This window comes from Apis mellifera, linkage group LG10 (genome assembly GCF_003254395.2).
Source record: "Apis mellifera strain DH4 linkage group LG10, Amel_HAv3.1, whole genome shotgun sequence".
Taxonomy (NCBI): domain Eukaryota; kingdom Metazoa; phylum Arthropoda; class Insecta; order Hymenoptera; family Apidae; genus Apis; species Apis mellifera.
In genome coordinates, this window is record NC_037647.1 from 5,779,945 (window position 1) to 5,802,674 (window position 22,730).

General features: G+C 27.5%; 3 protein-coding genes across 6 annotated transcripts in view; 1 reads left to right on the plus strand and 2 right to left on the minus strand.

Annotated features, from left to right (window-relative positions):
* Positions 1-6,585, plus strand: part of LOC413683 (arfGAP with SH3 domain, ANK repeat and PH domain-containing protein) — a 32,950-nt gene extending 26,365 nt beyond the window's left edge. For 2 of the 4 annotated variants that reach the window (XM_016914531.2, XM_006562887.3), the window contains 3 exons: positions 28-194; positions 1,118-1,186; positions 3,822-4,523. In XM_016914531.2, the coding sequence (XP_016770020.1) occupies positions 28-194; positions 1,118-1,186; positions 3,822-4,037 (452 nt within the window). In that variant the 3' untranslated portion in view covers positions 4,038-4,523. The other 2 variants (XR_003305386.1, XM_006562888.3) reach the window with 2 other exon arrangements.
* A 4,390-nt stretch (positions 6,586-10,975) lies between these two features.
* Positions 10,976-20,520, minus strand: LOC409472 (protein Smaug homolog 1). The gene is made up of 9 exons (XM_006562886.3): positions 20,355-20,520; positions 18,523-18,859; positions 18,127-18,445; positions 17,816-18,060; positions 17,599-17,709; positions 17,131-17,502; positions 16,881-17,040; positions 16,518-16,770; positions 10,976-16,445 (listed from the first exon to the last, which is right to left on the minus strand). The coding sequence occupies exons 2-9, from the start codon at positions 18,734-18,736 to the stop codon at positions 16,278-16,280; spliced, it is 1,842 nt and encodes a 613-aa protein (XP_006562949.1). The 5' UTR covers positions 18,737-18,859; positions 20,355-20,520; the 3' UTR covers positions 10,976-16,277.
* Positions 20,521-21,252: 732 nt separating this feature from the next.
* LOC724141 (protein yippee-like 5) lies at positions 21,253-22,689 on the minus strand. Its single transcript, XM_006562885.3, has 3 exons — positions 22,616-22,689; positions 22,317-22,478; positions 21,253-21,606 (listed from the first exon to the last, which is right to left on the minus strand). The coding sequence occupies exons 2-3, from the start codon at positions 22,475-22,477 to the stop codon at positions 21,417-21,419; spliced, it is 351 nt and encodes a 116-aa protein (XP_006562948.1). The 5' UTR covers position 22,478; positions 22,616-22,689; the 3' UTR covers positions 21,253-21,416.
* Positions 22,690-22,730: the final 41 nt, after the last annotated feature.

The window sequence follows — 22,730 nt, forward strand, 5'->3', positions numbered from 1 at the left end:
ATTTATTTGGTTTTTGTCTGTTATTAGGTACAGACAAAGTAAATAGCTCAACACTTCAAAGACCAAGGAATCCTCCTCCCCCAGCTCCATCTAGTATCAATTCCTCAAGATTGAGTAATGGACGTAGCAGCGAGTCGTTGAGTTCTATGTGTTCGGATCATGGTTTGGGTAATCCTATTCCACCTCCACGTAAGGTAAATTCTCTTATTTTTTATTTAATTGTATGAATATTTATACACGGAAATAGAATAATCTTTTTTTTTTAACGAAAAAAAAAATATAAAATACTGAATCAAAGAAATCGAGGAATAACTTATAATTTTTTTTTTTTTATTATTTTCAACTATGTGTTCATTCAATTATTTCACGCTAAAGCGAATGATATTTTATTTGTATTTTATTTGGCGCATTATCAGACATCGATACCGATAGATATCTAACATAACCTTTCATCACCATACGTATGTACATATAAAAATCTGTTCATATGTAACAATCATTAATTTTAACGTGCCATACTAACTATAAAAATATTATTAACACAATATTATTCCCATCATTGTTCCTATGTAGAAGATAATGATTAATTTTTCCTCGATTCTTATTTTCAAAATCTTTTGGTACTTTGCATATCATACTAATCACATGTGTTCACCTATAATTTAAATATATAATATATGTATATCCATTGTTCACAAATTATATTTTTATTAAATTTTATTATTGATAAATTTTTGCAACAACATAATTCATATTTTTTTCCATGTTGCACAATCATAAATCATTAATTCATATTCATTCATTTAAAAAATAACGGAGCAAAATGTAAATAATAATATAATAATTTTAACAAGTCAAAAAATTTACTTAAAAAAATTACTTAAAATTTCTATATAATATAAAATATTTTATAAAAAAAATCATTAAATGATTTTTTATTATTTAGTATTAGTATTAAATACTAAATCTTTTTTATCAAAATTTTTAGAAATAAAAAGAAATTCAAAACGTATAATCTCTTTTTTTTTAAGTTGAAAATTTTTGAATTGGTAATTAGACACTGCATGTATCTCAAAAACAGTGCTTTATGGTTTGTTATTAACCATTGTTGGTACAGCGAAGGGACCGGGCCAGACTAGAGAGCTACGCAGAGGAGCCTTCATCTTTGCTCCCAAATCTGAATCTGGTAAACATCAGCCATCCCACATTACAGCTTGCTACACTTGAAATATCTCTTCTTATTTCTATGTAATATTTCAATAAAAAAAACTTATATTTTCAATATTCTGATCACTAATCAAAAGCTGAAAATAAGCATTCTTGAACATACTATTTGCTATTATTATTATTTATTTCTTTGCATATCTTCATAACTTAATTTCTTTTAAATATTTTCTATATATATATATATATATATATAGAATATATATAGAATATATATTATTTTAAGTTTTGTTTCTTATTTAAATTTTAATATAAGAATGTATATATTACAGCTTGATTCAAATTGATTGTTAAATTCTTTTTCTAATGCATCTTTCATTAAAATAATTTATTATCAAACAGATTTACGCAATGAATTTGATTAAAATAGTTAAAATTACTAACACGGAAGTGACATTGAATATTTTTTTCAAGTGTAGTAACATTGCATGATCAATCGTACTATCCGTAATCATCGTCAGTGCTTCAGACATAATTTATACAAATAACATCTTTTGTTTAAATTCATTAAAATTAATTCATTAAAATTTTTATCGTGATCATAATTGTATTTAATAATTTTGTTCAATTTCTACGCTAAAAAGTATTTTATTTCGTGAATTTCTATTATATTTACAATTCTAACCTATCTGGCAGTGAAACATCTAATTAAGACAAATCTAACATTGAATCGTTAATGTGATTCTGTTGGCAAACGTTCATGTTTTCCCAATGCTAACTGTGAATGTAAGATTTTTGTTAATTAAAATTTGTCATGCTAGAAATGTATCTATGTGCTTTGGAATCTAATTTTTGCATGAGCCTGTCCCGAATTTATGTTTGATAATGGCACTGAATCTTAAATTATTCTGATACAATATTATCTCAAGTTGGCAAAATTAATGGTTAATATCATGAATCATGAAGAAATGAAGTATAATGTACATTATTACACATTATAATAAGATTTTATATAGATATTTTGAAGCTAGTATATAATTATGTATTTATTGAAATATAAAATGATGTAGGATGTTAATATATTCATAAGATATTTTTGGAGAATTGATTTTTCTGAAAAATAAATATAAAAATATAATATATATATATAATTACAATATTATATATAAAATATTTATATTATATATAATTTTGTAATTCTTTACAAAATTTCTTTTCAAATTTATAAACAAACATCACAACATATTGCGTACGGCTATGAAGTATCTTGCTTTGTGTTCTTTTTTATTTTTTTTATTTTTTTTATTATTATTAAGTGCTAATTGCTTGCTAAATTTCAGATAACTTAATCTGAATATAATGCAGCTTATATAATATTTTTCAACAAAAATTTTGCAAAAGAATTGTAAAATGTATTTGCTAAATGGCTGTTGAAGTTTATAAAATAGTTTCAGTTAAATAGGATGCAGCTTCAGTATGTCGCAAAAAAAATATTTCAAAAGAAATGCATGTCAAAATGTAAAATGGAGAGCAAAAAGAATTGTTCATTAGTAAAAAGTAGATTATAAAAGATCAGCTTTATCATATTATTTATAGTTCACGTCATATTATCATTTAAATCTCATTATTCCTCTATTTCTGAACAAATAATATTTAATGTCGATTTAATGAAATCGATTTTGAAATCATTCTTATATCATAAATCATATTAATAAAAATTTTTTAGTACAAATTCTATATTTAAACATATCAATAAAGAAATTATTATTATATGAACATTTGCAAACACATTCATAAATATTTATTAAAATGTAACAAGAAAAATGAAAACATTAATTATAGGTCATCAATTTTTATTAATATTTTATTCTCAAACTTAAAATAATGTATTTTGATATCATATTAATATATAAAATATATATAAAAAATTAATATTTAATAATATTATTTAAATATTTATATGAATTTGTATAGATATTTGATAATTTATTAAAAAAAAGTTTCAGAAGGTATAATATATTTTTCATATTAAAATTATATAATGTATACTTTTAACTTTTGTTAAATTATAATAATTATATTTGAATATTATATATTTTTAAATTATTGAATATCTATACAAACAAAACTTTAATTTTTATCTTTATCTGCAAAAATAATAATCGTTTTACAAAACCAAATAATTAAAAAATACTGTACGCAATGTGTTAGTGTTTCATTACAGATTTTAAATAACTATAGTTCCTTTCATGCATGATATCTGATATTATGATAAGTAAGAAAATATAGAGAAAAAAAATAATAAAAATAAAAAAGAACCAAATATAATAGTGAAAAAAAAAAAAAAGAAAGAAAAATATTTAATTGTGCACGATCTGCATAAAATCTTGAAAAAAGCTGTCCTCCTTTTCTTTTCCATTTCTAGAATTTCCAATTTAACCATCCTTGCGATCCAAGGAATTCTTCATATTGTTCCTAATTTGATCAATGCTATCGTGAGTTCGTTAAAGAGTGCTTGCTTCATTTGTAAAAGACTAAAAAAAAAAGAAGAAAAAGAAAGAGAAAAAATACATACGAAAATGGACATTCGATGTGTCATTTGTCCATGTAATTAACCATTTTACGACTAACCATCATTTTCTTCGATTTCCTTTTAGCCAACTTCATCGACCTTAAGCGGATTACGACGCTGTCGAGCATTGTATGATTGCGAAGCAGATAACGAGGATGAGCTATCATTCCGGGAAGGAGAGGTGATCATCGTAACAAATGAACAAACCGACGACGACAACTGGATGGAAGGTGCTCTTGAACGAGCGCCTGAAAGAAGAGGAATGTTCCCGATTAGTTTCGTGCACATGTTGCAAGATTAACATTCGGTAAGCCTGAACTCATTGGCAAGTGTCTCCAGTACTGCCAGCTCCGTGAGCATTGCTAGTCTCGGCAGGAAATCTTGGACGAGGAAACCGAAAGATTGAACAGAAAGGATCAAGCATTCAGTTCCATAATTTTTAAAAAGTCGTGGATTCCTTCTCTTGGTACTTTTCTCTCTATCAATAATTAATTTTAGGCTTTAAATGTGAAGTCTTTATCGTTTGAGATGAAGACAATGTATAATGAATTTTTATAATTTGTTGCACGTGATAACGGACAAAGTTGAATATCTTAAGCATGTTTCTATGCAATGTGAAATACAGATATATGTGCAATTTGTTATAAACAAATAGTTGTGCTTCAATCAAATATGGAAACATGCTTAAGAATGTAAACCTTCTCCATCATATTTTTGTCGATACAAACTCTTTATATTATTTAGTTTCATTGTAATATTTTGACTCATAAACATTTATTATTTTTAATTCTGTTTTAGAAATTATACGCAATTTGAAATAATTCCTCAATTTATAACTTGAAACAATTCCAGAGAAGCACATTGATTTGCTAAAAGAAGAGATTTTAATAATTATTATATGAGAAAATATTCATCTAAAAAATATTTGTTTAAATTTGAGAGGAGGAAATCATAAATATTGAAGAATTCATTAAAAAAAGAAATAATATCTGACTAAAAAAAATCAATATGAAAGTTGAGAAAGTTTGTCTTTGAGAATCATTAGAAACATCATAGAGAAGAGAAGTAGTTACTATAGCCTGAGCAAAATAAATTGGCTATACAAAGTTACAAATAGATAAACTCTCATCATGCTATCAATTGTATGCAATTTAAGAAACATAACTTAAAATATTCTAATGATCATAATTTTGAATATGATCATAATTTTTAAATATTTAAAACATGTAGTAAAACTACAAGAAAAAAATAATTTGAAGGAATTATTTTATAAGATAAAACGAAGTGAAAATTTAAAGCATATAAAAACTTATACAAAGGAAGTTATTGTGATGCAAATTTATACTATTATTAAATATAGTTAAAAGTATATAATAATTTTTTTCATTCTTAATAATCTCAAAAAAAAAAAAAAAGAGCTTAAGAAACCAATTAATATTGTTCAGACTATAGCTTTGATACTTCATGTGCTGTACCTAGACGTGCCTATTCAAGTCGGATACTCAAACGTAAAGAAAAATCTTATACAAGTCTACAATTTAAAAATTTCAATAAAAATACATTCAATGCCAGAAGAACGGGGAATAAGTTGAGCACCAATTGTTTCGAACAGGATGAAGAAATCGAAGACTGGATCGTTCTGAAGGCCGACGATAAACAAACAGAAAATGTGATATAAAATATATTTCAGTATAAATTATTAGTATTATGAATCGGATTCAACAAAAAAAAAAGAAAAAAATTGAAAAACCATACGCTAATAAAATAAAACCATCATATATGTTTATGATAATCGAACAGGGCGTTGCAATCGAAGCAAATCTATCATAAATTACGATATTCGTTCGTATTATTAAATTACAACTAACAGTGGATACTGGTTTATCTTGTTAGCTGTTGATTATCAATTCTACTACGTAGAACAACACGTATTCGATCGAAATACTAATCATATTTGGTAAATGTGCACAATTTGTGTATACAGAGATACAGATTTAAAAAGAAAAAAAGAAAAAAAATAAGTGTATGTATGCGTGCGTGAGTGTGTGCATGTTTGTATGCATATAATTATAATTAAAAAATTATAATTATAATTGAAAAAAAAAAAGAGAAGAGAAAGAATAGAATACAGAACTCAACTCTGTAATTTGTTGCATGTCTTTAAGTATCTGGCGCACACTTCTTTCTGTACTGCCAATGCTGAATATATTCTATATATGCAATTGCGTTCCAGGCGAATAGAACAAAAAGAAATTAAGAAGAAGAAAAACATTTTCGTGATGAATGTGGTAGATACAGCCAACGGCGTCGATCGCTGAAAAAGATATAACATAAATATAGGATATTAAAAAGGAGGTGTCTTTATCCTCCTGAAAAAAAAAAGAAGAAGAACGATATGACATTAAAATATTGCATGACACCGATAGTATTATTAGCGTATTCGATTCTTAAAGATCACGTGGTTACGAGCGTATGTACATTTTTGTAATGCCATATTATATTTGTTAGTAAATATATATATAAAATTATATATATATATATATATATTGTGAAATAGAATTATGAAGTTAGAGATTTATTAGTCATTAAGTACATATAGTATATATATATATATATAAAATGAAAAGAAAAGAAAGAATATAAAAGAAAGAAAAGAATAAAAGAACAATACGTGTGCGATTTAACCGAGATTTATGCGCCGGAAGCGAATTGAAATTTTTCTTTTTTTAATATTGTTATTTGAAACACGTAACACATATGAAACCAAAGAAAACATTTTTGCGAGTGAGAGAATTGTAAACGCCTGCTAGCTCAATGTATATTAAAGGGAACTATAATTTTTTTCTTAAGGGATTGTAAATTTTTACTGTTCGCTTTACTTTTTATGTTGAGCCATACTATACTTATTTTCTCTCTCTCCTCTCTCTCTCTCTCTCTCTCTCTCTCTCTCTCTCTCTCTCTCTCTCTCTCTCTCTTTTGTATTTAAAATGTTTAAACCGGAAAACTTTACCAAATAAATATATTATAATTATATACGTGTATTATGTAAAGAATATGCTACTTACGTATTCTGTATTTATATCATTTAATCGGTTTGAATATAAGAGATCCACGAAAGAACCGCGAAGAATGAAACCAAGGATCTATATTGGACTATGTCCATTACCTAGTCGAAATCGGAATACTATTTATATTTCTTTTTCTTTTTCTTTCTTCTGATACTGATATTTACTTTACATCGAGTTCGAAATTCGAAGTTAAATCTATATGTGATTTCTTTTTTGTATCTTATGGAAAATAACATTGTTCTTTTTTTCTTCATCAAAATTATTTTAATTTTGTTTTTTTTTTTTTTTTTTTTTTAAGAAATTATTCATTAAACGAAAAAAAAATTAACAAAAAAGATAAATCAATCAAAACAATTGTCATAAAATCATGTGACAATAAAATAAAAGATTAAATTATTCTTAAAATATTTAAAAAAATATATATATATATTATCTAAAGATAATCTTATCTAAGTAAATTTATCAAATTTTTAAAATAATATATAATGAAAAATAAAAAAAACCTTAAATTAATTATTTCAAACATTTTATTTTTTGTTTTTACATATAAAATAGGATACAATATCATCTCCTATATGTAATTATATGCCAAGCTCAACACTGTTTAAATAACACTGTTTTATTTCATCAAAATGGATAAAGCTTTTATATAAAATGATGATTAATCATTTAAAAATGACGTTTTCGATAAATTTATAAAACTCAAATCATTCAAAAACACTACTTCTTCACTTGATCTTTTTCCAATTATTTTATATCTATTCAATATAGTAATTATGATAAACTGTAATATATGCATTCTGCTTAAGAATAATCCAGTGAATAACTAATAAAATATTATTCGTAATTGTGCATTCCTATCGAAAATATTCTCTGAAACATGCATTTTCGATGAGAAGAGCAATGAAAAATTAAAAAAACAGGGTTGGATACAAATTTCAAATTACATCGCTATTTAAATGTCAATCTATAAAAAAAAAAGAGAAAAAAAATGATAAAATTATTTCCCAACCGATATATCACGAGACACTAATAAATCATGAAAATTTCATTAAAATTTTACTAAACATAAAAATATATAAATAAGAATGAAAAATGAAATTCATGAGCAAGTTAATTAATGTATCAATCAAAAATCGTTATATCGACAAATCATTGTCTCTATTAACTCGATCGAAATGTTCTGAACTTCAATTAATATTATAAATATATTGTTATATATAATGATAAAATATTTTAAAAATATTTTTTACTTTTTAAATAAATATAAATTCTAAATTAGTTTCAAAATATACCACGAACACTAGTCTTAAAATGTGTTGATAACCAAAAAAGTTGGGAAACACTGAATTAGAAAAATCAGTTAATAATATATTTAGCATTAAGCTGCCTTTAACTTTGTTTATATATTCTCGCATCTCTTTGATGCATTAATTGCGAATGTTTTATATCATTCGTCGACGCTGAAACAATGTGGAGGATCGTGCCGTTGATCATTGATGTACATATATGTATAGAATAAATGAGCGGACGAGGAATGAAAGAATCGATGTTTATACTATTAATAATTATTAAACATATGATAAACAATAATGTAATATCTTAAGTATGTATTATATGAATATATTTAACGAACAACATCAATAACTGATAAATGACTCCTGTTCCTTGCATGAAACTTCTGTTGTGAATTGTATACCATAATTAATGTTAAGCAAAATGATTATTTAAGTTATATGGAAAGCTATATTATAGATAGCAGGATTTAACGATTTGAATGCAAAAAAAAAAGCACATAGTCAGAGCTAGCTGCCAAAAATGATGTAAAATATCCTGCTTTTTATTTATGATATAAAAGTGATGAAGTTGAAAGTTTTGAACTACTTAATTTTTTTAATTTACTTTAAAATGTATTCTTTTGTACTATGATATATGAACTTGTTATATTTAACTTCCTATTGTATTTTATATAATTTTAATACTCATTTCTTATGAATAGATCCAATCAAGAACAAGAATCTTTCTCAAGCAAAATGATTAAATTTAAAATAACATTTTCTTTACTATGAAAATGTCAACCATGATATTAAATAAGTAATTCTGATGAAGATAATTAAGACTATTAAAAAAGACTATTATTTATTAAAAAGAAATTAATTTTGTTTTAAATAAGTTGCTACATTTTATAATATTCATTACAAGTTGTTCTTAAGATTCTTGTAAAATAATTTCACAAACAGAATTATGTATAAATCATTCAAAGCAACATGCAGGAGATATTTATTTCACAATTAAATAAATCAAACATATATTATTCGCTACATGAAGAATATTAACTTACCATTTCATTATAATAGTCATAACATTTATAATGTAATGAAATTATATTGGTCCAGTCTTCGATAACAAAAAGTCAATATAACATCAACGCAATTCTCAATGAAGGACAAGCAGAAATTACAAGCACTTTGTCCTCTGAACTTATTATTATACTTTATGCATTTTAAGTAGATGATAAGTATTTATTACTATTATATAGTTACTTATAGTTACTTATAGATACAAAAACGCACGTTAACTCAACTATATGAAAGGAGATTGATGACAAAAAGTGTTTTACAGAAAATTTTTGAGATGAGATGATTCAGAGAATATAGAATAAATTTCTCGAATATTTGATATTTTAAGAAGCAGATGCAATTTGGAAATTGCACTATCATATTATTAACAATAAGTCTACGTGTATGTACCTAATAATATCCGTGCTATTGAAAAATTCACCAAATGAAACAACTTGTTTAGACATGACCTCCGACAATATAGAAGCAGGTCTAAATATTGATATTATATGACGGTAATGTGCTAACATTTACTGTATTCTTTGTGACTAAATCGCAAAATAGAATTGTCTCTATACAGTTCACAAACTTCGAAATGTATCAAATAAATATCATTTAGAGAACTATGATAATGATACCTTTTTTATTCAGTATAAATAATTTTATTTACTTGTATCATTCTTTTTTAAATTAAAGTTAAAACAAATATTTATATATATATATATATATAAATATTACATAAAATCATGATGTTAAAAAGAAAGAAAGAAAACATTGTTTGCGTATGAAAAATTTTTTATTGAAAAATGTTCTTTCACGCTACAACGTCAGTATACCTTCGTCTATTTAACGTTATAACAGTACAAAAATTGCATTTTTACAAGTTATCCAGCTTACGTGACTAAAATATCCCAGTTAGCAATCTGACAATTCAAAAGCTACGTCTCTTAATAATTAACAGAAGGCGCCGTATATAGCAAAGGTATTCTTTGGCCAAAAACACAATAATACCAGTCTCAAATGGAATTCTCCTTTAATAAATAGGTTTGCGCGGATTAAAAAATTCATTTCTTTTACTTGTATCTATCGTTACAAACATTTACGGATTCTTTTTTATTTTCGCTAATATCCCGATAATATAGATATTTTATGATTTCATTACTCGCTAAACTCGTTCTCTAAAATTTCGTTCCTGTCTGACCGATCGATCTCATTCGACTCATTACACACGCACAATTATTTGTATCTTATTTTTGCGACAGGGCTAAGAAAAAAAAAAGAAAAAAAGAAAAAAAAAATCAGAAAAATATTCCGCCAAATTCCAATCGTAATGCATAAACGACCGAATCGAATGTAATCGATAAGATAGCTAAATATTGGATAAACGCATTATGCGATGAAACATCGAAATATTCGAATCGATGGATTTTAAATAACGATGTTCAAAAATCACATTTGCCGGCCAAAGCACACCTAAAAACAGAGCAAAAGCCCTCTGTGACGAGGAGGCGTTTATATTCCATAATTACACACAGATCATTTTTCTATTTCTCTAACTACTTCTGTTTCTTTCTCACAAACACATTCTAAAACGCATTTTCTTTTTTTCTCTTCCGTTTGTTTAGCTCTTCTCTCATCGAAGCAAATCTCGGTCGATGGTCACTTTTTTTTTTTTGCTATCTGGGTTATCATCAACGATGCTTAATTTCGGCCGGAAACTTGCTTTTGTTCTTTTTCCTTTTTTTTCTTTTTTCCTTTTTTTTTTCTCTTTTTTTTTTTTTTTCTTTTAATATATACGCTGTCAATGAAAATTTTTCCTCACATTATGTTCGTTTTTTTTTTTTTTCTTCGAGTTCTATCTCTCATTTTCTCTCGCGCTTCTTCGATACGCTACTATATGTTCTAAGTAGTCGATCACCTGAAACGCAAGCATCCGGCCAAAGAGAATATCCTGTGCTACATAGCGTATTTCTAATAACTCGCTTATCCCCGCGCGATACGAGAGTTCTTCTCCTCTCTGAAGCGGATTAAAAGCAAACGCAACGAATGGATAAGTATAGCTTGAATGAATCCTTGAAGTCCCGTGCAACGAAAAATGCATCACGTGGCGAGCTATTATTTGCCACAGCTTCGATTGAAACGGAAGAAAAATTCCGCAGGAACGAACGAATTCTTACCAATCGAAATTATCGAAGTACTTTGCGCGGATTAAAAAAATACTTTTGGAAGAACAATTTTTTTTTAACGCCACAATTAACTTTGCCAGAAGTTTCGTGACACACTGACCAAGTTACTAGTAGCTATGAAAAAGTTATGAATATCTTAAATGAAAGAAATGTATAATTTTGAATTGGATATTTAAGTATTGAAATTAATTAATCGAAACTCCTCGAGTCACTCCCTCTCATTTTTCATGAATCACGTTGTTTGATGATTCAAAAATTTTAGTTTCTAATTTTTTTTTATTTTTTATTTTTTTTTTTACTTCAATATTCCAATTTTATTGGAATATTAACCTTTATGCTGCAATATTCGACTACAATCAAACGCATTCTATATATTCTTTATTACTCTTTATTATAATAATACGCGTTTAAAATTAGGATCAACAATATAATATAATAATACGTGTATATATATATATTAATAATATGAAAAATATAAAAACAAAAATGGAAGTTATAGAATTTTTTTCCCCTCTTAAAATATATATTTTTCGAGAGAAATCATCGCGTGCAGCATAAAAGGTTAAAATTACTTTGCACAAAATTTTTTTTCATCAAGTATATCAATGTACGTTACACGCACTAACAATATTTCGTAACGCTAACAAATCGTTCTTTCAAAATGATTGACGCCCGAAAGCCTCCGAATTTCGACAATAAGAATATAATTCTAACATCGTCTTATCCATTCGATGCTATCGAATTGCAATAAGCTGTGTTTCTGCCGAAAGCCATCGATCCCACTCGTACCAGTTTCATCCCACATTTTATATTACTCGTGGAAATTCGTGGAATATCCGTCGAAAATCCGACGAAACGGTGGTCTCGATATATAACGACAGCATAAGTACTATAAGCGCAACGTTTTCTTCTCGTGTCTCGTCTACGCGTGATATAATAATGATCTGCCTTGTTTCATTATTATTATTATTATTATTATTATTATTATTAGATTCAACGCAGATGAGGGACGTGATTTCGTTTGCAGTTGCAATGCCTTTCGATATTGTATTAACATTTCTAACGATGCAACGCACACGGATTTTTTTCGTTTTATTATTGAAAATTCGCTCATCTTCAAACTTCGAATCTGCTATATATCATCGTGCAAAACTGCAACATATCATCGTTCGCTCATTTGCATTGTAATCTTGATAAATATTTTTCTCTAAACAGAGACAGATATCGACAGACGTGTCAGATTTTATTTTCTTTACTTCTTCTTTCCTTCATTCATTTCGTGATCGTATTTTAGCGGCCGTCGATCTTTGGCAGAATCACGCTTTCGTTACACTTTCTTATTCTTTTCGTTTTTTTTTCTTTTTCTTTTTCTTTTTCTTTTAATACATCGTGTATATATACGATCACTCGACTCGGATAATATCTCTTTGCGTTTCTTACCTAGGTTCAGGTCCTGCCCTTTTTAAAATCGATCGCGTTTATTAAGATACTGCGTTTCAGTACGAAATAATAAATCCTACGAGTTGAACGAGTTTCCTGAAGTCGTTTGGAAGCAGTCTTTCAGCTTTTTTTTTTTTTTTTTTTTTTTTTTTGTATGCATTGACGTAAAAGTCGTCGTACATATTTCTTTTTTTTTTTTTCTTTATTCATTTTATTCTCCTTCTTTCTCGATCTTTCCAACCATTTTCATTTTTATCTCGTTACTTTTTTTATTTTTCGTTTTCTAAATCGCGCGTTCAATACACCTTTGCTTTCATCATCATCATCACCATCACCATCATCATCTCTATCTCTCTCTCGCTCTCTCGCTCTTTCTCTCTCTCTCGCTCTCGCTCTCTCTTTCTCTCTATTTTTCTTCATTTTTTCGTTTTACGCAATTAAATGTACAAATAATATCTATACACATTTAAAACTGGTAGAAATTAGAAAGTGTATTTTCATTTGACTAGCTTTTGACCGTCTCTCCTGAAAAATTATTGAAACATGTTCTGTTTTTTTTTTCTGTACGTATGATGTACGAAACCTTTTCTGGAATTCTAATTGCATACGAAATGTGTATTTATGTATGCATGTATGCATGATAATGTATGTGTGCGCGCGCGTGTATACGTGTGTGTATGTATATTTGTATTGAATACGATGAGCGTGTGTACGTCAAACTGTCTGTGAAAAATCTTTTTTTTTTCTTTTTCTTTTTCTTTTCTTTTTTTTCTCGTATAATTAGAAATAGAAAGAGGGGAAAGAATTTCGGGGGAACAAATGATCACTGCAAAATATCATATATCGATCATTGATATATATATCGTTTCTTTAATCTTTTCCTCCGTGTAAGACGATTCTTTTCGTTCAGACTAATTAATTGAGAAATCACCGCGCGCCATTACGTAGATTCATGATCCTAATAAGAGTATAATCGTTAGAATAAATTGTTTACAACCTAGATATACAGCTAGCAAATTACTCTTTTTGTTAACATGATATATACTCTCACACGCACACACACACGCAAAAACATTTCTTATTCACCCATCCTTTCACCCGATCTTTCTTTCACTCGATCTTTTTTCTTCATTCTCTCTTTTTTTTTTTTCCCCTCTCGCGCTTCGTTCTCTAATTCTTAATATTTTGACAGGTTTTTTTCCTTCCGCAGTCTTCCAATTGTTTTTATTCACGCGGCCGTGCAGCTGTCATTCGAGAATTAAACGAATGCAAAAACGTCCGAAATTCACCGCACGGCTCACGGCGCGTGAATTGTTCAGTCTTTCGTTTATATATATTTTTTTTTCTTTTTTTTTTTTTTTTTTTTGCTCGTTTGTTTGCTCGTTTCGCGATTATTGTTTATCGATACGTTATATCAGTTTATATCGCTAATACTATTATATTTAGTTATTAAATTTAATCTTCTCCGTATTTTTTTTCCCCAATTAATCCCCTTCTCTCTCATCTTTTCTCTCTCTTTCTCTCTCTCTCTCTCTTTTCTCTTCCTTGCACGAAAAATATTATGCTACGTTTTTATCCGCGACGTTTAAAGTGCTAATAAGTGCATATTTATAGAATAGTATGATGTATGCTTATAATTTAAAGCCACAGATTTCGATGTCGCATCATAAAAGTATGATGCAAAATTCATTTCTTCAGTTCTCTCATTTCTCGACGCATTTTTGCTATATGTGTATATTTAATTATTTAGTCTTATACCCTTTTTTTTTTTTTCTTATCATTCGTTAACAAGGGACGCATATCCTTTTTTAAGGCCTTTAAAACTCCATTTACTATTAATAATCTTCTTGCCAACTTTTATATTATCCTTCTTCCATTCATCTTTTTCCTCTCCTCTCAAGGTTTTTATCATTATCATTTCTTTCTGCTTTTAAGTTTTAACAGCGACTTTAAAAGAAGGAATAATACATGGTAACTCTTTCTCTCTCTCTCTCTCTCTTTCTCTCTGGTTCTCTCCCTCCCGTGTATGAGTGTAAAGACTCACGAGATCTGTGCGCAAACTACAAAGCATACACAGCACCGCTATGTCGTTTTTTGTTCTTTTGTTCCATTTTCCAGCATGGCGAAGGCGAATTTAAAACGTGTATAGTGATAACGCTTCGTCTTTTCCTTTCTTTTGCTCTCAATATATATATGTAACGAAGTAATATTGTGTGTGTAAAATCTTCTCATTTTTAAATATGGAGATTTTTTTTTTTTCCTTTCTCTAAGAAGAATTATACAGTAATAATACAGCGATAGTAAAGAGAGTATAATAGTATTATTAGCAATACTCGTAATAGTAGTAAGAGTAGTTGATGAGGGCTACTTGTAATAGAATAGTTGTAATAGTAATAGCTGATAGATGATAATAATAGAGACAGCCGTAACGGTAAGAGAGTAAAAATAGCAACAGTATGAAAGCATATTGATAATGATGTTAGTGGTCACCCAGAGAAATAGTAGTAACAGAAGCGATAATAAGTGTTTACATAGTAATAATTATAGTAGTAACTATAATAATGATGTTAATAATAATAATAATATGACAAATAGTAAAGACAATGATGAACATCATAATAATAATAATAATGTGGTGGATATAGCTATCGGCCAGAATAATAATTAACGATAGCAATAGGAAATAAAGAATTTTTGAATGATAGCAATAGCGGCGGTGGTGATAAGAGAGTAGAAGTGGAGAGATAATTATCATGGTAATGTTAAAAAGAAGTAAAATCAGTCAGTTCGTTAAAATGAATAACATTACATTAGTACATAATGTGTCCTGGCGCTTAAAATCAGAGAAATTCCATTTCCGGAAATGGATAACACACGAAAATAATAATATTGCAAACATTGTACAATTAATGTGGTATACCTTTTTCGTCCCCTTTTTTTTCTTTTTAATATATGTTATACGTTTTTTTTTTTTTTTTTTTTATCCGTTTCCCGTAAAATTCTATCATATGTGTATACATATATATATTTTTTTATATAATACATTTATATAGATGCAGCAATTAGTCAAGGAAAGAATCTATCTTCCTAATAGCATTTGGCTTGCCAAATTCTGTCAGTTTCAATTAAATAGTATAATAATTGCATCGGATATAATAAAAAATATTTTTTTTTTGTCTTTTTTTTCTTTTTTTTTTTTTTTTTTTTTAAGTTTTTTCTTTCTTCATGCGTCACTCTGACGTCACAAAACTGAGTTCTTGGTGTAATGCCTCAAATATTAGACATTTCATTTGGTAGGGCTATTAAAGCGTGAAAATGTGTGCACGTTTTTGTACGTGCAACTTGTCAGCATTATCACTGCTGGTGGAGTCTCTTCATATTCGCAACATGTACGGAAGTGTCAGTCTAGCCTTCGGCTTTGAAAGAACGGAGCTCGGACATGTATATAATTTTTTTTTTAACAGGACTTACTGTGTAGATCCAGTCAACGAAAAAAACGAAGAAATTATTAGGCCTCGCCGAAACCACCGATCGCTTGTTCTGTCATTCTTAAACAAAGAGATTCGAGACGAGAATTAATTTCTGGTTCCGTTGTTTCAGACGCGTTGTTACTATTTGGACTAAGAAAATGATCCCTCGGTGCACTGTATGTGCGCTGTAACGTTCTTTGTAATTGCTAAAAAAAAAAAGGTATTTTTAATATTTAAATTCTCATTTAAATACGACTTAATTTTATAAAATTACATACCTGTAAACTAGATTCTTGTAAACTAGGTCGTTTTTTGGTCGCGTGAACTGGACGTAAAGTATTCTGATTTACACTTTGGTTCTGATTATTTTGTAAATATGGGGTAGATATACTGTTTCTGTGAGTGCTAACCACAAAAGAATTGTTTTGCGGGTGTGTATTATGAATATGTCCTAAGTTTAAACTTGGTTTTCTATTGTGTTGCTGTGGATTACAATACCTTCTATTATTATATCCGTAATTATGTTGCCATCTGAAATTGCCATTATAATCATGAAAATTTTAATTATATGTCTATTTCTTTCTTCTGTATCTTAATCATAATTTTTACAACAGAAGATGAAAAATTGTTCTTATTCTTACTTTGGAGTTGGTCGTGGATTTCCAAGTCTACTGCGCCACTGTTGTATTTTTTCTTTTTGATTTGGAGTAAAGCAATCATGTTGCAACACTTTTTCTAATATGTTAATACAAGCGCATAAAATACCGTCATCTACGCTATCCAATGCCAATCGACTACACACTAGAAAAAAAAAAAAAGAATTCATTAAAATATTACTATTATTATCCATATATGTATTATATTAAACATCATAAAAATAAATATACTTACATTTACCAAGAACTTTGGTAAATTGACCAGGTATATCTTGAGGATCATTTTCCTGACTTGGTTTCATAGGTGTAGCTAAAATGGTTTTTAATTCATCAATTGTATTGACCAAAACTGTTGGTCCTTGTAAAAACGAAGCCGATTGTGTATTATCACGTGTTGGCTGTAATAAGTCTTTTTCTAAATTTAAAAGTGTTGTATATCGCTGTTGTAATTTTGCAATAGAAAGGGCTAATTTGTGTCTGGCCCCTTTTGTCACACCCTGTTCTGCTAATTGTTCTTCAGTTAATTGCAGCATTTCTTCATAACTAAGAGTGACAAATAAATAACTATATTTATGAAGACGCAAAGTTTTAAGCCACGATGGAACGTCTAAAAGATAAATAGCATATTACGAACTTTTCTTCTTTTCCGTGTTATAATCATTAATGAAAATTAATGATAAAATCTGGATTTATATTCATTTACCTCTCATACCACTAGCTAGCGATCGATTAGATGTTTCATCTAAACGTCCTTCGCTGCCGCTACTTGCGCAAGAACTTTGAGGACTCAATGGGCCTAATCCAATAAGATTGCCTATTTAAAAATCAACAATTATACAAATAAAATAAAAATATAATTAACATTTCTTTATTTATATAATAACTTTAAATATAATATAATATAATAATTTTAAACTAACTTGCATGATCTCCAGATACGCTAAAACTACGTGGCTTGTGTTTAGTTGTGCAATTTACATTGTTCGTGCGATCAACAACTTCTAAATGATGAGGAGGAGCGACGGGTGGTGTTAAACTGTTCGATCGGCGCTGACGAGTTACAGGTGGCGGAAATTGTAAATTGAAGGCAGTACCGGGTTGTGTGCCAAATAAATTTGTTTGTTCATTTTGTTGTTTAGAATTTCGCTGCCAAGCATTATCCCATCTAAAATAAAAATAAATAAAATTTATATACGCGAATATAAATATTATACAAATATTTATAACTTACCTAATAGTAGTATTAGTATATTCTTCAAGACCATGTATTGGTGGTGTACCACTAATACGTTCTTCAAGATGCCGAAGCCACTGTGTTAAAGAACGTCTATCTTGACTAGTTATAGCTGGATGAATCAAACAATAACTTAAAAGTTGTTGAGTTTGTTCAGTATATTGTCCTGTAGTTACACAGTGGCTTACTAATTCTGGTATTGCTACCAAATAGCATTGTTTGCACTCTATATTCCCAGGCCTTAATAATGGCAAATGTGTTAGAAGTTGATTTATAGCAACTTCAGTTGATTCTGAGAGTAATGAATTGATAAATCCTGCAACAAAGTTTTTAATAAACCACTTGTATTTATATAATTATAAACCTATTTATGGTCACAATCATAAATAATACCTGGATTATTGGCATTTAATTCCTGTGTATCCAATTCAGAAACAGAATGCAAGGAATGCTGCACAGCTTGTGCAAGAAACCTTGCTTGAACTGCAGGAATGCGACGAAGTAGTGCATATAAAACCACAGTTTGTTCACATTCATTCCATTGTGAGAAAACTCGAGTGAGTTCACCAACTTGTTCGCAGAATAAAGCACCAGGTGACCACTTCATTTTTAATAGTGCTTTAATATTAAGGAGCAGATAATAGAAGCTCCAATTTTTTTTTGATTATATAGATTATGATTTAATTATGTTCCAACAATATTCAAGTAAAATTAGGGATATGCCAGCAGTCTGTAGAAAATAAAATTTAACATATTTATATTTCACATGTTTATTTACTAATTAATAATATAAACATTCTTTATATACAAATTTAATATATATTAAAAACAACTAATCAATAATTTAGGTATTTAAAAACAAAATATAATATTTAAAAAAAATTTACAAATAATATATTTTAATTAATTAAAATCTATTAATAAAATATTATATTAATATTATAATTTTTTTTTAATAATATTAAATTCAATTTGAATTTTTAATTACGAATAAATTAATAACTTATTATTAATATATTATTTATGCACAATAATTAATACATATTTACATGTGTAATATAATTTAATTTATTTCAAAAATAGCATAATTAATTTAAAAATTTATATATTTATTATTAAATTAAATAAGAATTATATTCAATTAAATTTTTTTAATTTAATATTTAATAAACAAGAAAGAAAAAGTTATGATTAAAAATTTAATTATTCATTTGATACAATATTTTTTTAATCATTTATAATTCCATCATTTAAATTTGATATTATGATATTAATATTTAACATAAATTAACATATCAACTTTCTAGAACAATGAAAGTATGCAGTAAGTAAAACTTACATCTAATATTAATTATTTTTATAAAATTATTGTATTAAATTTGTTTGTTTTTATTCAGATATAAAACTAGCTATATTATATATAAAAACAATTATAATAACTTATTATAGTTAAAAATACATTTCAAATATATAGGTACTGTATCTTAATTTCTCTCAAAAAAATATATTTATTCTGTTATATCAAATGATTAAATTTTCTTGATTTTCATATACATTTAACGAACTTTAGTGACCAACATAACCTCAAAATATCTGTACACATTGCATCGACATGTAGATACATCGATAAGAATTCCACTGAGGTCAAGTTTGTTTACCCCGCGATGCGTGTGTATTTATAGCTTTCCTGTTACGATCCATTCGGCGGTGCAATGGCACCGTGTATGAGACTTTATATGTCTCTAAACGATTGATAAGATATGATTCTTTTTACTTAGTCAGAAATAATACGATGATGTATAAAAATCTTACTAAGCATCAAAGAATTTTCATAAAATAAAATTAAACATTTCCTAATAAAATTTCATTTTGTATTTCCATAGAATTCTTTGAGTCGCTTTCATCAGTACCGCTGCGTATCTTTGTATGCATGGGATACAGTAGAGGGGACAGGACGAAGAACAAAAAAAGAAAAACAAGAGAATAAAAAAAATTCGTTTATATGCAAATATTAATTCTTTTTCATAATAAAAATATAAAATAAATATAAATGTTGGAATGCTTGCAAAATGGGTAAAAGAAATATTCTACAAGCGTAACGCGAATATATTGCTACTGTGCGACTAGCACTCGGCCATTGAGCCGAACAGCAAACAACAAATTGTACGTTCAAATCAGTCAACGCGCTATGACTGTATAATATAACTACATATTAATGTAATTACCGTATGCAAGGCTGGAGATGGCTGCTCCACAAAATCGTTGTGTCCCTTGCAAAATAACAACAATACACAATTATAGCATTTTATACAACGTCGAGTTAAAGGAAACATGTATCCACCATGCGGTATGGTGGGCTTACGTGACCACACTGGTTCGTCGTCGCAACTCGTTACAGAACTTCGTCTCTACTATTGGTCTTTATCCGAATAGTAACAACCAATCACGTAACAGTTTAGGGCGCGGTTCATTTGTGTCTCAAATATGTCGATCATTTTATTTGCTTTTTTTACACGTTTTTAAAATTTACTTAAATTTGCTTCTATTAATAATATATACTTATCTATTTAATATCTATAATATATATTGCTAAATTATAAATATATTATTTATATATTTGTAAATACAATTTACTTGAATTAATTTATTTTATTAATTAAATTAATTATTTTTCGAAAAGTATTTATTTTCGAACAAATATTATAATACAATAGTTATTAAAATATTATAATTATTTACTAATTAAACTTATTAATAAGTACATTTTATGATTTGTAATAAAAAAAATATGGAATTATTATCATAATTGATAATGATAAAAATATGATTATTATTTATAACAAATGATTTATCTTTTATTTTACTGAGATTTATTAATTTCATTGATATATTTATGTATTACAATTATTTTTTATTTATTTAATATTTATTTTTTTTATACAATAAATTCTAATATAAAAGAACAATATCATAATATATATATATTAAAAGTATTAACACAATAATCGATTGAATCTTTATTTTAAATCAGACTTAACATGGTATACATGTTTAAATGAAAAATAACTTTAAAAAAATAATAGCTGATCATTAGAAATATGTAATACCATAAAATAAAGTATGTTTTATGTTTACAAAAATATTGAATATTAAATATAAATTATCATACACTTTACAACAATTTTCAATTACTCCAAATGTATGAGGAACACTAAGAAAAAGAACAACTGATTTTACATTGACTATAAAGTATTCTTATCCTATGACGTGCTACTTCTTGTAATGTATTAAATATTATCGCCCATTCCATCGCTTTCTGTGACTAAAGCACGTTCCAGGATGACTCGGCCTTCCTTGTATCGTTGATTATCGTCTGTTGCAAATTCATACACCCACCCAAGTTTAGCATCACAGTTTTTGCAGCTGACATCTCGGACCATGTGACGACCCGTCAACATCACTCTATCCTGTACCTCGCTGTGTATCATTGTAGACAAATTAAATTATGAATAGATAATAATTACATAAGATTATTCCATTAGTACGATTTCTCTGAGATTTTGTACATTTATGAATGGTATCCTGTGTGCTAAATAATGTTAAAAAGCTAAATATGCATAAGTAGAAAAATTATGTATCTAAGGTAACATATAATCAATATAAAATAAAATTTATTACATATAACATTTAAATAATTAATTGATGTGATCGAATTATTTTTGTTTGAAATTAACAAATTTCTTTAAAATAATATACTTTTTATATTTTCTAAAACTTTTAACTTGCAATGTTTTTTTGATATTTCTTAATACTTTTTATGATATACAAATAATATTATTGTTATGAGATGTATCAAAACAAAAACGACGCCATATTGTACCTTTATAATTAATTTTACAAACTATTATATATAGTATATTATATTTTTTTATTATATTATATTTTCTTTTATATCTACTTATACACATCTTTCTTCAATTAATAGTCAACAATCTGTTTCAAATTAATTATCTTTTTTTCCATTTTCTTAGATACATGAAATTATAATATTTCACCTTAATAATCTTTGTTAAGTGCAAGAATTTTTAAAATATAAAAGTATAAACATAAATTTATTATATATGTGTATATATGTTACTTTGATTAATACTATCTTATTTAATAGAACAAAGGAAAAACGCGAATACCTGTAATTTAAGTTGACGACTTTGTTAAAGAGAAAAGCACGGCCTGTAGCGCCCGTAAAACGCGTGCTTATCAGCTGACCTCTGTTTGTAAGATTAGTGTCACAGGAAGCGCAAGAGAATAAACGAGTACCTCCGATATGTTCCAAGAAAATTACGCCCATCCTGAAATATCGTAAATCGCTTTCCAAGTGTCTATTGTAGAATAAGAACGATTGACAATTCAAGCAATCAGCTTTCGCTTTACACAAACGAGCAAGTCATGTAACTTGACGCAGCTGTCACTACAGTGCGATACATACACTATGCAATAATAGCATCCAACGTTTGAATTTGTCAAGCAGTTTTAATCATGATTCATAGATTTCAAATTTATAGATGGTACAACTTTTATAAAAATTTTAAACTTGTAGATTA